Below are 13,360 nucleotides of genomic sequence, written 5' to 3' on the forward strand. Positions count from 1 at the left end.
GCGGATCAGAGCACTCGTGGAGTTTTAGAACTTTAGAGTTTAGCATTTCAAACAATACTATGGTAAAACCTGTTTGTCATTTGTGTTGGAGTTGGGTTCATAGTCCTCATTATTAGTACATATTGATTGGTATTTGTATTGATTAACGCGCTTGGTGTTCCATCTAGGTTTGGGATTTCAGAATTGGAATTTTAGTTTGTGTAATAAACTATCTCACCAAGGAAAGTTCTGGTGCTTCTCTGTCTTTAACTCTAAGTGTTCTAGTTTTTTCTCCTTACAGAACTATACCCAGTATATTCCTCTCTCCATATACGACCTGCAAACCTGGATGGGCAGCCCTTCCATTTTCGTCTATGATTGCTCTAACGCTGGCCTTATCGTCAAGTCATTCAAACAGTTTGCACTACAGAGGGAGCAGGAGTTGGAGGTGAGATCACAGTCTTCTGCAATGGTTTCCTTGGTGTTTGTGCTGCAGGGTTGAGTTTAAGCTTGTTTTGCTATTTACAGCTGAAAAATGTGTTAAAACTACATTGGAAGGCAAATTAATTTGCAAATAATTTTGCCACTCCAATCTTTCTCGTTGAGTTTGCTATCCTATTAAATTTGGAATAATTTTTAATACGAGTGCTAATTGAATGATAATATTAATAGAATCAATTTGTACCCTAATGGTCTTTTTTGCAGAGATGAATGCTGAGGTGAACTAGACATATTTATTTTAGTTGCAAAAGTCGAGTCTCTGGGTGTGTGTTTGCACACAGTTAAAGTTTCATGCTGTTGAGCTGAATGTGAAACAAAGTAAAATAAACCTGGTGCACAGAGGGATTGTTGCCAGTGGTTCCAGTTTCACAGACTGCTGAAGTTGAATGAGTTTCTAATGAGACGCTGTCTTTAGCTGCAGGTGTAATTACTAATAAATAAATACTATATTTATCAAAGTAAATAAATTTGTTGAATTAAATCCAAAATGCAGTGTGGAAGGGCTGGTGTTGGACTTGATGATCTTAGAGATCTTTTTCAACCTTAATGATTCTATGATTCCATTTGCCACTAAAGACTTACTGATATAATGGCTTGTTATTAATAGAAGGCAGAAGAGCGCTTACAGTGTCCTGCAAAGCATGGATGCGAATTCATTTTGAAAACTAAATTATTGAATTGTTCAAATTCATGGAAAGTGAAGTCAAGCTGGAACTATTGCTTGAGAGGGGCTGCTAAAGTGGTCAAGATAATTGTTAGCCCATTTTACTGAAAGGAGATTAGAGGAACTTGGTATTCTCTTAATCTGACACAGAGGAGGCTGAGAGAAGCCTTAGCTGTTTAATATTTTTTGGGTATCCTTTTTTTTTTTTTTTGATAGCACAGAGCACTGGACAGAGGCCATCAGGTTAGGCATCGTTCCACCAGAAACATAAAAATTAATTACAATGCATTTATAGTTATGTTTGCAACGCCCTTATTTATTGGGGTTTTATTGTTCATAAGGACTGAAACTCCTTGTTAATGTAAAATCTAAATCTTCTTCAGTCTCCAAAGAGAGGAAGCACAAAAAGAAAGGATAACTTGGGAGTGATAGAAGATCAGTTAATGCTTCTCCAAGATACCTGAGAAAAGATAATGCTGTAGCACTGCGTGGTACATGGTCTTCAATAGAGAGCTGCCTCCAAAATAGAAAAGAATGGAAAATGCACTTGAATAGAAAATACACTTCACTAGAAAAACCTTTTTTTTTTTGGCCTTTTGTTAGTAAATAAAGTGTGGGTCATGCATGTGAGTGAAGAGCTGTGTGGATGTAGAGAATTCTATTGGTTGCAGCAGAAGACTTTGCTCACCAGAAAGATGATTCTTCATATCATATGCTGGGGACAGGTTGCAATTGAAAAGAGTTTTTCCCTTTGGTAAGACAGTGTCTCTAAGGGAGAGGAGGTTGAAGGTAGAAGCTCTTCCTCTGAAGGTGCTGAAGCCAGTTCAGCAGCAACTGGGTTTTGGTGGGATTGGGAACGGACAGATGTGGTGATAATTTTGGCATTTGATTATAGCTTTGTGTTGTGTAATCACAGGGCAGCAATTAAGGTAATAAAGCCTACCAGTTGCCACCATCCTTAACATGTCACAGCATTTCAAACTGTCAGGTTAAATGTCATTGATACAAGAACTGGCATTTCCCTGACTGTTTCAGGGAAATACCTGCGAATGGTTTTAATTTCCAACTGGATGGGCAGTTAGGGATTTGGTTTGGTATCTGGCTAAACAAAAGTCTGTATTTTGCAGATAACAAGCATCCATTTAGCAGCACAACATGTGGATAAGATGTAGCATAGTATTAGATGTGATAAATTGGTTTAAAAGTTTATTTTTTCCATTCAGTCCTGCCTCTATTTTGGTTTTGTCCTGATATTTGTAATAGGTGGCTATTTTTTTTTCTATTCCAAAAGACGTTTTTCAGACCTGGAAACTGACCCCAGTTATCAGAAACTGGAATTCCTGCTGTTGCTTTCTTGACTATCATCCTGCCTGGCATCCCTAAGCAGGACAGCAGCAAGGCTGGTGGAATCGTGGTGGCGCTGAGGATGCCGAGGGTGCCTGGCAGGTCCAGGGAGGTTCTTCTCCCTCTGGACTCGGCACTGGTGAGACCGCTCCTCAAATCCTGTGTTCAGTTCTGGGCTCCTCACCACAAGAAGGATGTTGAGGCTCTGGAGTGAGTCCAGAGAAGAGCAACAAAGCTGGTGAGGGGGCTGGAGAACAGGCCTTGTGAGGAGCGGCTGAGAGAGCTGGGGGTGTTTAGCCTGGAGAAGAGGAGGCTGAAGGGAGACCTCATTGCTCTCTCCAACTACCTGAAAGGAGGTTGTGGAGAGGAGGGAGCTGGGCTCTTCTGCCAAGTGACAGGGAACAGGACGAGAGGGAATGGCCTCAAGCCCCACCAGGGGAGGTTCAGGCTGAACATTAGGAAAAAAATTTTCAGGGAAAGGGTCACTGGGGACTGGCAGAGGCTGCCCAGGTAGGTGGTTGAGTCACCTTCCCTGGAGGTGTTTAAGAGATGGTGGACGAGGTGCTGAGGGACATGGCTTAGTGATTGATGGGAGTGGTTGGACTTGATGATCCAGTGGGTCTCTTCCAACCTGGTGATTCTATGATTCTTGGCTGCGCACTGCTGTAAGAGAGTGCGGGTGAAACGGTGAGAAACCACCTCGCTGTGCCTGCCGTGGGGCTCTGAGCTCTGCTCAAAACGCACAGAGCAGTGCAGTAGTGGCACTGGATGCTCTTTTAACCAGCTCATGAGCTCTGACAGTTCTGTGAGAGTGTATAAATACACTGTAATTGTGGAGAATTAAGCGGGTACTGTAACTGTGCTGTGCTAACAGTGATAAAACAGGAGGCTGATTTTTTCTGATTAACTTTCTGTGTAATTGTGACACTGTGTTTCCTCTGACTCATACTAGTCTCACACAGCATGGTCTGCTGTGTCAAGGCTGCACTCGACACGTGCAGAAGTGGAGGCTGATATGTGTCTCCTATATGTTGTGCAGCTGAGAACACATCTCACCTTTTGATATTCAGCTTTATATCTGAACTTTTCAGCAGCATACCTTCAGCTGCATGTTATGGTAACTTGTTTTGTTCTTTGGGTAGGAACTTGGTGTTGGGGTGGGAGTGCCCATGCGTTTCCCCCCAGCAGTGACTAACGAGGCCTGATTGAAGCTGACGATCTCACAATTTTGATTTTTCCACCTTCAACGTTAATTCTCCAAAAATTAGCTTAGCGACAGCATAGCAGAATGTTGTCTGGCATTAGCGCCGTGTCTGGGGGGCGAGTTTTTCTAATCGACCATCTGCTGGGAGAGAGGAACATCTCTGCTGTCACCACATTAATATCTTCCACGGGGGAGGAGGGTTCTCACAGCAGGAACCTTGTGGAGCTGGTGGGTCTGGACAGCGCTGGAAATAACTCCTCCTGGTTTCTGTCCTGGGGCAGAGTTCCTACCAAGTTCACCTGGAACACGTCTGTTAATTCAGAGAAGCTCATTTCTTTAGCAAGTGCTTGTTTCGCAGTCTAATTACGTAGGTACATAAGTGTTTTTATTTGCAAGGGTTTGAAATACAGCTATTGTTTCCCTCTCTGTTATTGACAATCGGTAATGCTAGCAAATCCGTTAGCTCTTCCTCTTGATAGACACAGCTCTTACAAGTATCAAACCTGAGTGCTCCTCAGCTTGGGCAGCTGTAAATTGTTTTCAGATCAAATTAATTACCACCATCTTGCAGGAATGATAAAATATGATCTATTAGAGTATAATTGATAACTTAATATTGCCACTATTCTTTTGTCTGGAAGGCTGTGGATTGGCAGTTACCCTGAAATAACAAGAAGTAACACAATAAGTACCCTAATAGTGAGCAGCTTTTGCTTATGAACCTTACACAGGAAAATCAAAATTGTAGTTAGAATAACTGTGGGTTTGACAAATGGGTGTCTTGGTGTACATGGTATTTCTGCAGTAGATCCTGATATCTGGATGGGTTAATCAATTGCCATAGTGCAGGTCAGAAGTTTAGAAACTCATCTCTACCCCAGAAGACTTGACCCTGGTTTTTAAAAAAAGACTTTGTGTGTGTCTGCTCCTTTTCCCATTCTTTCTTGCTGTTTGAAAATTTATCTATAGCATGTGGAGTGAAAGAGTTGAAGAGTGTTTAGGCAAAGCTGGTTCCTCTCTGCAAATGCACAAATGCCACCAGACCAACGCACTCCGTCAGTCCATGGCTGGCACGAAATCCACACTAATGTGTCTCTTGATTCGGAGCATTTTAAACAGGTGATTGTGCCCCACTAAATATAAACTAATCGAGTCTTGGAAAATGATATTTTGTTAGAGCAATTCTGGAGCATGAGATGCAAAGACCTTAGATCAGAATTACTTTTCAGTGTAATGAGCAGAAATTACCCCGTCTTTCAATCCATGGGAGTATGTGTGAGGACCTCAAGCCCTTTTACTAGAGCATTGAGTAAAACTTGTATCTGCTGATATGTCAATATTTGCATTGCAGAAGGCAGTGTATGTTTCTTTTCCTCTTTGTTTTGGAAGACGGCCTCTCTACCCCCATACAGTTTTTTTTGTTTTGTTTCTCTGTTCCTTTTTCCAACTTGACCTTTTTGCTCTAGTGAAATAGAAAGATTTATGGGAGATAACACAGGGAGTTCAGCTTTCTACTGGCTTACCAGAAAGAGTCATCTGTATGCTCCACAGCAGGAGATGCTGCCTCATACAGCCAAATGAGTTGCATTTTTCCATTTGAAGCTATTCTGCCATCTGTGGTGAATGGTTATGAGGCACAGGAAGGATGAGTTTTGCTTAAATGTAGGAGAAAGAATAATTAACTGAACTTGCTTCTACAGCACTCATTTCCAAGCTGGCAGATGTGAACTGAAGACTTGGAAGTGTTGATCACAGTTCAGTCTGTTGCAAGTTCCTGGTTTTGGTGTGTGGTATTGTTACGGTAAACACAGTTAAAAACTGTCAGCTATGTGTGAGTTAAAGCCATGGCTGGTGCTACCGTAGTCTTAAATTTCTCTCAATCCAAAGATCCATTGAACTTTTACAGCTCTTTATTGTTTATCTTCAAAATGGTATAGAAACCCACTTGACTGAATTAATCACCTGAGGGAGTTGCCTTGATCTCTGCAGGTGGCTGCGATTAACCCAAACCATCCTCTTGCTCAAATGCCTTTGCCGCCCTCGATGAAGAACTGCATTCAGCTGGCAGCCTGTGAAGCCAACGAGTTGCTGCCCATGATCCCTGATCTGCCAGCTGACCTTTTCACATCATGCCTTACTACGCCGATCAAAATTGCTCTGAGATGGTGAGTATCTTAATTTGTGTAGCTTGTCTGTGGAAATGATAGATTTGTTAATCCAAATACTTCATCTAACCCAACGTTTCTCTGTGATATTGAATTACAGGATTTGAACTGTGCATTTGGGACAGCACTTTATTAATCAGAACTAGAAAGGTGAAAATATTGTTATTGTCTACTTATTATGTTTTAGATTTCAGCTCAATATCTGGGTTTGCTCAGATTAAGGGATTTACTGTTCTGGGAATTAAATATCTGCTTCTTCAGAGAGCAGAAATAGTACATAGCGCCATACAACTTTTTGTAAATTGTTCTTTGTACAAATCATATTCCAAATATTGCAGTTGCTGTAAATAATACAGTAGCATTAAATAATGCTGTAGTGCAAGAAATTGAGCGATAAACCAAAGTGATGTTATGGAATGCCATACCAAGGTAATTAGGCAGAAAGTTATAAAAGACTGCTGCCGACTGAAGGAGCTTTCGAAGAGCAATGTTTTTACCCAACAACAGATTGGACCACAAGCAGTTGTGGTGCTGGCTGAGGACATGGCGTGGGGAATCCAGCGTGTGCAGCCAGGGAGTACGTGGCTCTGCCGATTCATTCCTATCAGCATTTTTCACTCAACTCTCTCAAAGTTCTGTGTGCTTCAGAATGAAAGGCTTCAGGTCATTTAAGTACTAGACTTGGTTAAAACTAGTGGAAGCCTAATAGATGTTGCAGAGGATGGCAAGTAGTTGAGTCACCGCAGCTTCAAGAGTGGCTGGCTGATTTGGAGACACTCATAATGTACAGTTCCTACACTCTCTGATGTACAGAAGCAACAAACTGAGCGTGTTAATTTGACCAGATTCTGGTTGAGATACGTACTGCCTTTTGCTGATGCCTCTTGTTCACGTGAGGGACAGCACAAGACCTGTTAAATTTTTTGTTCTGTTTTTGATTTTCTGAGCTCACAGCATAATTCCTCACAGAAGAGAGTCCCGGCTTGTAGACACAGCCAGAAGTCTGGGATAACTTTGAGAAGCAGGGCAAAGAGCTTCAGGAACATTAGGAATATTTTTCCAGGGAAGGTTTTGAGAGAGCTAATGAGAAAATATTTTTTCTGAGCCAGGTGTCATGGACCAGCAGTCTGACATAGTGGGAAATGAGCCAAGGAATGCAACCCTCTAAATGGGTTAGGCAGGCATATGCTCTTCTCTTAGCTTTAAAATCCTTTTCATCTTACTTTTTCCTTCAGTTTTCGAAGCAAGAGGTTATGTTATCTTCTAAGGTACTGGTCTGGTTGCTACACTGACTGCTCGTCAAACCTCACTAGTGAGCACTTGCAGATGTGCAGCAGGATTGAGCCTGCTGATTAGCCAGAGACCTTTAATCTCATCTAATCCTGAGAGTTGTACTTCCCTTCTGGAGCAGGTGAAAGGAAAGAGGAGGTTAACTTCCTGTTGTTGTTCGTTGGTGACGTGGAGCTTTGCCACCTTGCCCCTCCTGGTGCTGACGTGGTGGTAGCCTTGGAGCTCTGCCTGCTGGGTGAAGATTCTTAAGCTGCCTGCACAAATCCTTGTCTTCTAAAAGCTAAAGGAAGTTAGTGTATGCGGCAAAATTCCTTTAGGGATGTTTTATAACCAGGAAAATAGGGTTGCTATTGGATCATTGCTATCCAAATGTGAAGGAGTTCAGATTTCTACTGGGTTATTCTCTGGAGAAAGACTGAAATATAACTGAATGTTCTGCCTGGTAGCTCAAGGCTGGCAGCAGATGACAATGAGTGCAACTCAGTAAATACCAGTGATGCTTTTTAAAATATTCCTTGTTGAGTGGAGTCCAAAGCCAATAAATAAAACAAAAGGCGACACAGTATTCAGCAAATGGAGGGTTGAGTTCAAGTTCTAGGGAGAGCTTAATTCTTGTTGTTTTTACTAACTCATAAAAATCTTTGTGAGAATCCATAGCAGGGGCTTTGATGCCAGTTGGAGATTAATTGGTTTATAGCAAACTGAACGTGAAGGAAAAGCTGTTGGCATTGGGACTCAGCGTTCTCCTTCCCTTGCGATTATCAGAACCTTATTTCACTGTTCGTGCCACATTCAAAGTGAAAATGCCAAATCTCTTTGAGAATTGTGGGGGTTTGGTTTATTTTTGCAGGAAGCCTCCTCCAAACATATAAACAATGTTCGATGGACAGTTCTTATACACCAAGAGAAGTTTTTTGGGTGCTGTGATCTGCCTAGGAATTTTGTTGCTTCATCTCCATGGGAGTGTGGCTGAGGGTGTGATCGGGGCAGGGTCTTGAGCAGAGCTGCCCCTGCCACAAAGAAGAGATATTCTCAGAGTTGGGTCTGGGTTTTGTTTGACAGGGAAAGCAGGGACGTAAAAATGCAGCTTGGGGTAAGGGTTTAACTTTGAAATCTCAGCTGTTCTTGGCGGCTGAAGCTGGTAGATGCCATGTGAACTCCTGGATAGTGAAGCATTCCCTGCTACATCCAACCTAGTGACACCCAACAAACCTTCTCTGATGAAGATTATGCTCCTTTTATCTTCTCTATTGATTGGCATTATTATGGTTGTGTTTTTATCCGTGCAAGTCCTGTAAAGATTAAGTACTTTCTTGTGGAGTGTTGTCATTCACTGTTGCTAAACAGGATCCATGCAAAGCCAGACCCTCTGCCTGCATTCCAGCTGTTTGATGCAAACCGTACGCCTGTCCTAAAGCAGGCAGTTAACCAAAAACAGAGTTATAAACCTTTGTCATTAAAACTTCTCTTTTACTTCAGTCTTGCTCTGTTATTAAAGCTGATCCAGAACCCTGCAGAATTGCTTTTGAAATATAACATTTTGCAATTCTTGACTGACAGGCTAATGAGGTTTCATATACAGAATTTATGGATGAATAAAAGTTTGATGAGTAAATTTCTATAGATCCCAGTTTGTGCTCTGTATTTTAAGTAAGCATCTGATGGATGCAATCACTTATCGAATGGTCTTGCAGCTGCATTCACTTCAGTCTGATTTTAGGGAAAGGAAAATTGGTGCTGGTACGAGAAGCGCGGATAAGTCGTGCCCTTCCAAATGCCATGCACAGAACCCTTAACCACAGTCTGACCATTCTAGGAATCCAACCCATGAATTCCAGCTAACTCAATAGTGATTATCTTCGTGTGTAGTGACTGTTGTGAGCTGACGTATTCCAAATATATGTTGTAACTACATATAACCATGTACGAGGCAGGCTTAGAGATAAGCTGTATGGATTGTTAATCTTGACTGATAGGCGCTAAGAGGGAAGCAGGCGCAGCTATTGCAGAAACAGCCAGAAATTAGAGTATGTTTGGGGCACTGTTTTACGCAGATCTGTGTCTCGTGCTGTCTAATGCAAAAAGCAACTGTATTGGAAGTTGTGATCAGCAGTGCGTCATGTGCTGATGTTATCTGTCCCTGAAGACATAAACACGCTGCAATTACATTTTCAATTTTACACAGCAGGGAGAAGGCTGTCCTTGTCTGAACTGGCTAAAGGACCCTGTGGGTTTGAATCCTGAAGTCTCACTCAGAAAACGATAATAGGGTTCCTGAAAAGTGGTTGAAAACCCCCAAACCAAAAAGAAACAGAAAGTTGCTCAGACTCAGGAATTTCAGAGATGTGGTTTGTACATCAGAAGCCAAATGTAGCAAGCTTGACCGGTGGCGGCTGATTTTCTGTTGGGTAAATTAAAATAAATGTGAGGGTTTTTTCTTAATGTATTTATTTTGCATTTCTGCTTGAAAATGTGGTGGGGTTAACTGACCCAATCCTCTGTCCTAGATTTAATTAGAGAAACTAAATTGAGTTTCAGAATATTCTTGTGATGTGTGAGCAGAACCCAGGTGAGCGACATTATGCATGTTTCTGGTTTTCTTCCTTATTGCCTGGCATTTATTGATACGTTTACATGCAGCTCAAACGTAGTTCACCTGATGTTTGCAATGATGACACCAACCATCAACTGACAGGCTGAGAGAGTTGGGAATGTTCAGCCTGGAGCAGAGAAGGCTCTGGGGAGAACTTGGAGCAGCTTCCAGTTCTGAAAGGGGCTCCGGGAAAGGCTCTTGGTTAGAGAGTACAAAGACAGGACAAGGGGGAATTGCTTTAAGCTGAAAGAGGAGAGGTTTAGATGAAGAAATTTTTTATTAGGAAGAAATGTTTTCCTGCGAGGGTGGTGAGGGACTAGCCCAGGTTGCCCAGAGAAGTGGTGGCTACCCCATCCCTGGAGGTGTTCAAGGCCAGGTTGGATGGGGCTTTGAGCAACCTGATCCAGTGCAAGGTGTCCCTGCTCATAGGAGGAGATGGAACTGGATGGGTTTTGAGGTCCCCTCCAGTCCAAATCATTCCATGATTCAATGAAATCTGAGTTTATTTACATGCTGGCCGTGGTGTAATACAGCAGCTCCCTAAGGAAGTGCTAAATGACAGCTGTGTAATGCATTTAGATGTGAAAATACCTGTTTGTGTGCTCCCTCAAAAGTGTGTCTGTCCTGCTGCAGTAGCAGCTGTAGGAAAGCCTTGGCACAGTGGCACTTCTCCTGTTGTGTGTCCGGAATGTCTGCACGGGTTGGGCGAGCTTCCTGCTTCTAATCCAACAAGCTGTAATCAAAAGCTTTGTGCTTAGAACAAATCCATGCAAAAAGGAGGCTAATGTATTTGTTTGCCCTGTGGCAAAGGGGCTCTGCTGCCAGGCAAGAGCCTGCTCGTCACTTCTCGGACGCTTGCCACCCAGCGTGGTAGGGACTGGCTGTGCTGAGCAGGGTTAGGATGCTCATCCTTTTCATACCTTGCATCTTGCAACAATGTGCAGTGCTATCCTGTTAAACTCTGAGCCTGTGAGATATTGCTGAATGGGGGAGGTTAGGTCACATCGCGGCTCAGATGAGAGGCTTCTGAAATAAATACAACATACCGGGTGACATGGTGTGCGGTGGAACTCTTTCTTTATAGAATGCAAATGTGTAACAATACAAAGCTGCACTGGTATTGTTATGGTCATCTTTCAGATACGTTGTCATGTAGAAGCATTGAGCAGAGGAGTTAGAAAGTCTTCTGGCATCCTCAGTCTGTAGGGAGACTCCAGCCTGATTCCAATAACCTAATTCTGCCGTGCTGAATCCTGCCTGCAGTTTTTGTTTGAGAAGGGTGTTTCCGTGCATGGTTCTGTAGTTGCCAGGTTTTTCTATTTTAGCAGAATACATCAGGATCCCACCGCAGTGTTCGCAGGTACCTTTGTGACTTTTCTTTTTATGATGGATGATTCGCACACTTCGGAACTGCAGCCTAGGGACCACAGAGCTCTTCAGAGCCTATCCCTGTTCTTGGTAGTGATGGATGTCCTGCAGGCAGGGGATGTTACAAGAAAAGTGGAGGGTCCTCAAGAATTCAGAAGCAGGCTCTGCACATCTTGTCTTTAAACAAGTAATTGCTTTCTCTTTTACTCCTGGAAGAGCCTTTTGGATGTGGCTGTCGTGGCTCTGGTGAAAGGAGGACTCCTGTGGCATCTCCAGCTGCTGCTGGATGCAGGAGAGAGTTTTCCTGTCCAGCTGAGCCCTCTTGGTCTGCACTGCCTGTGGTGCTTTCTGTTCCTCTGCAAAATGAAATGTAGGGGTTAAATATCAACTTGTATTGCACTGGGGGTCAATTCTTCATTAAGCAACAGAGTGGATTTCTGAAATACTGGGAGAATGGGCTGGGAAAGTAGTGATATCACTGAGTGAGTAATTTCTCAAGTTGAATTTGCTGCTTTTTTCTTTTCAGATCTATTGTTTCCCACTCATGCTCTCTGGGTACAAAGCATATCCCCGAGAGTTTTGGAGGAGGGAGTGAGGTACTCAGAAACTGGGCTGCAGTCGTGTTGTCTTCCCACACTCACTTGGGTTTAGCTGCTCCCGGGATTTTCTAGCACAGTGACTGGTGGTGCTAGCAGGCTCCCTGCATTTTCCAGAGCTGGTGTTCCTGGCATAGTGGTATTTGTAGTGCAGAGGAAATGGAGTCAGCACTTTTATTTTCAATGAAATAACTGAGGTGTTTGAACTTGACGCATCCCTCTTGTTCCCTCCCTTTCTCACTTTCCTGCCTGCGGTGCCAAATCTTTTCAGGGAAACCCAGCCAATGCTAATCACTATTCTAGAAGCAGAAACCTCCTCAGCTCTCGCGTCGTCTTACTCTTCCCGAGAGACCGTGCTGGGTGACTGTGAGCCCTTTTCTCCCCGCTATGTGTTGGAAAACTTGTCACTGTGACAGTTACAATACCCCAGTTTTGACACCCGCCGATGGAAATCGCCGCATAATCATGAGTGTGACAAACATTGAGGGCCTCGCTTGATTCTGATTATGCTGTGGCAAAGTTTTCTACCCAAGCACCATTTTAGAAACTGAAACACTGTAATAAAGAAACCTCCTTCCATATTCTTCCCACAGCACCTTGTCATTAAATATTCAATTAGTGTGTTTTATTTTCTTCTCCGCAGGTTCTGTATGCAGAAGAGTGTCAGGCTGGTGCCAGGAGTCACGCTGGATTTAATAGAGAAGTAAGCCAGATTTTATGATTTTTTTTTTCTGTTGATCTTATTTTCCTCATTATTTCTAGCACTTCTCTTGTTTGTCTGTGAGGAACTTTCTTTGGAAAGCATCTCGCAGAGTCTGCACCTACGGTATTTGTCATTTCTTCCTTTACTTTGTGTTGCTGAAATAAGCAGTGCCCATGAAAGTGAGCAGTTGCTCGTGGAGTGGTGCCACAGCGGGGAATTACAGCTGCGCTGCGGCTCTCCTGGGCTCGAGGTGTTGAGAGTCCCGTGGCTCTCTCCGCCCGTACTGTCGTATCTGACTAGCTAGAGAAGTGGCAACTGCAGACACAGGTTGTGGCCGTGTTCCTGGAGGTCCAGCACTGAGAAGCTGTGCATGTGGCTGGTTTCAGTGTAGGTTTTGAGACTGATCACACCCCTTTTGTCACCAAAACTGACTGATGAACAGAAAAACACATCCAAAAATACATTTGTCACCTCGCTGCTTGCTGTCCTACTGTTCTTTGTCTGATTGTGGTGTTATGTTTCAGACTTAAAGCTGCTGAAACGTGTTTTAATCCTTTTATCCAAGCTATAATTGAGTGTAATTACTGGTTATCAGGCAGCTGAGGCAAACTGATTAGCCAAGAGAACTATTCCTCAAATTATGCTTCAGTTTATACAAACAAGGTAGACTTTGAAGCAATAACAGTCGTTCACTGTAGTCATTACTGCTTTATAAGAATGGTTTTTTTAAAAGCAAAGTGTATTCTTAAAGACAGAGCAGTTGATGCGTGCGGCCACTGGGTGCAGTTTTGTTGCCCTGCCAATTGTTTTTTGGATGCCTTGTTCTTGGAACATTAATACACACACAAACTGTCTAGGAGTGCTTAATTAGAATCGTAGAATCATAGAATAACCAGGTTGGAAGAGACCCACCGGATCATCGAGTCCAATCGATTAGAGATCATTCATTCGAT

At 43.0% G+C, this 13,360-nt stretch overlaps 1 protein-coding gene across 3 annotated transcripts in view; it reads left to right on the forward strand.

Annotated features, from left to right (window-relative positions):
* RPTOR (regulatory associated protein of MTOR complex 1) overlaps positions 1–13,360 on the forward strand; it is a 147,573-nt gene that overhangs the window by 43,073 nt on the left and 91,140 nt on the right. For all 3 annotated transcript variants that reach the window (XM_069872897.1, XM_069872899.1, XM_069872900.1), the window contains exons 5-7: positions 281–427; positions 5,682–5,857; positions 12,348–12,407. In XM_069872897.1, the coding sequence (XP_069728998.1) occupies positions 281–427; positions 5,682–5,857; positions 12,348–12,407 (383 nt within the window). The remainder of the gene's footprint in view (positions 1–280; positions 428–5,681; positions 5,858–12,347; positions 12,408–13,360) is intronic.

Source organism: Phaenicophaeus curvirostris, chromosome 19 (assembly GCF_032191515.1).
Source record: "Phaenicophaeus curvirostris isolate KB17595 chromosome 19, BPBGC_Pcur_1.0, whole genome shotgun sequence".
Classification (NCBI taxonomy): Eukaryota; Metazoa; Chordata; class Aves; order Cuculiformes; family Cuculidae; genus Phaenicophaeus; species Phaenicophaeus curvirostris.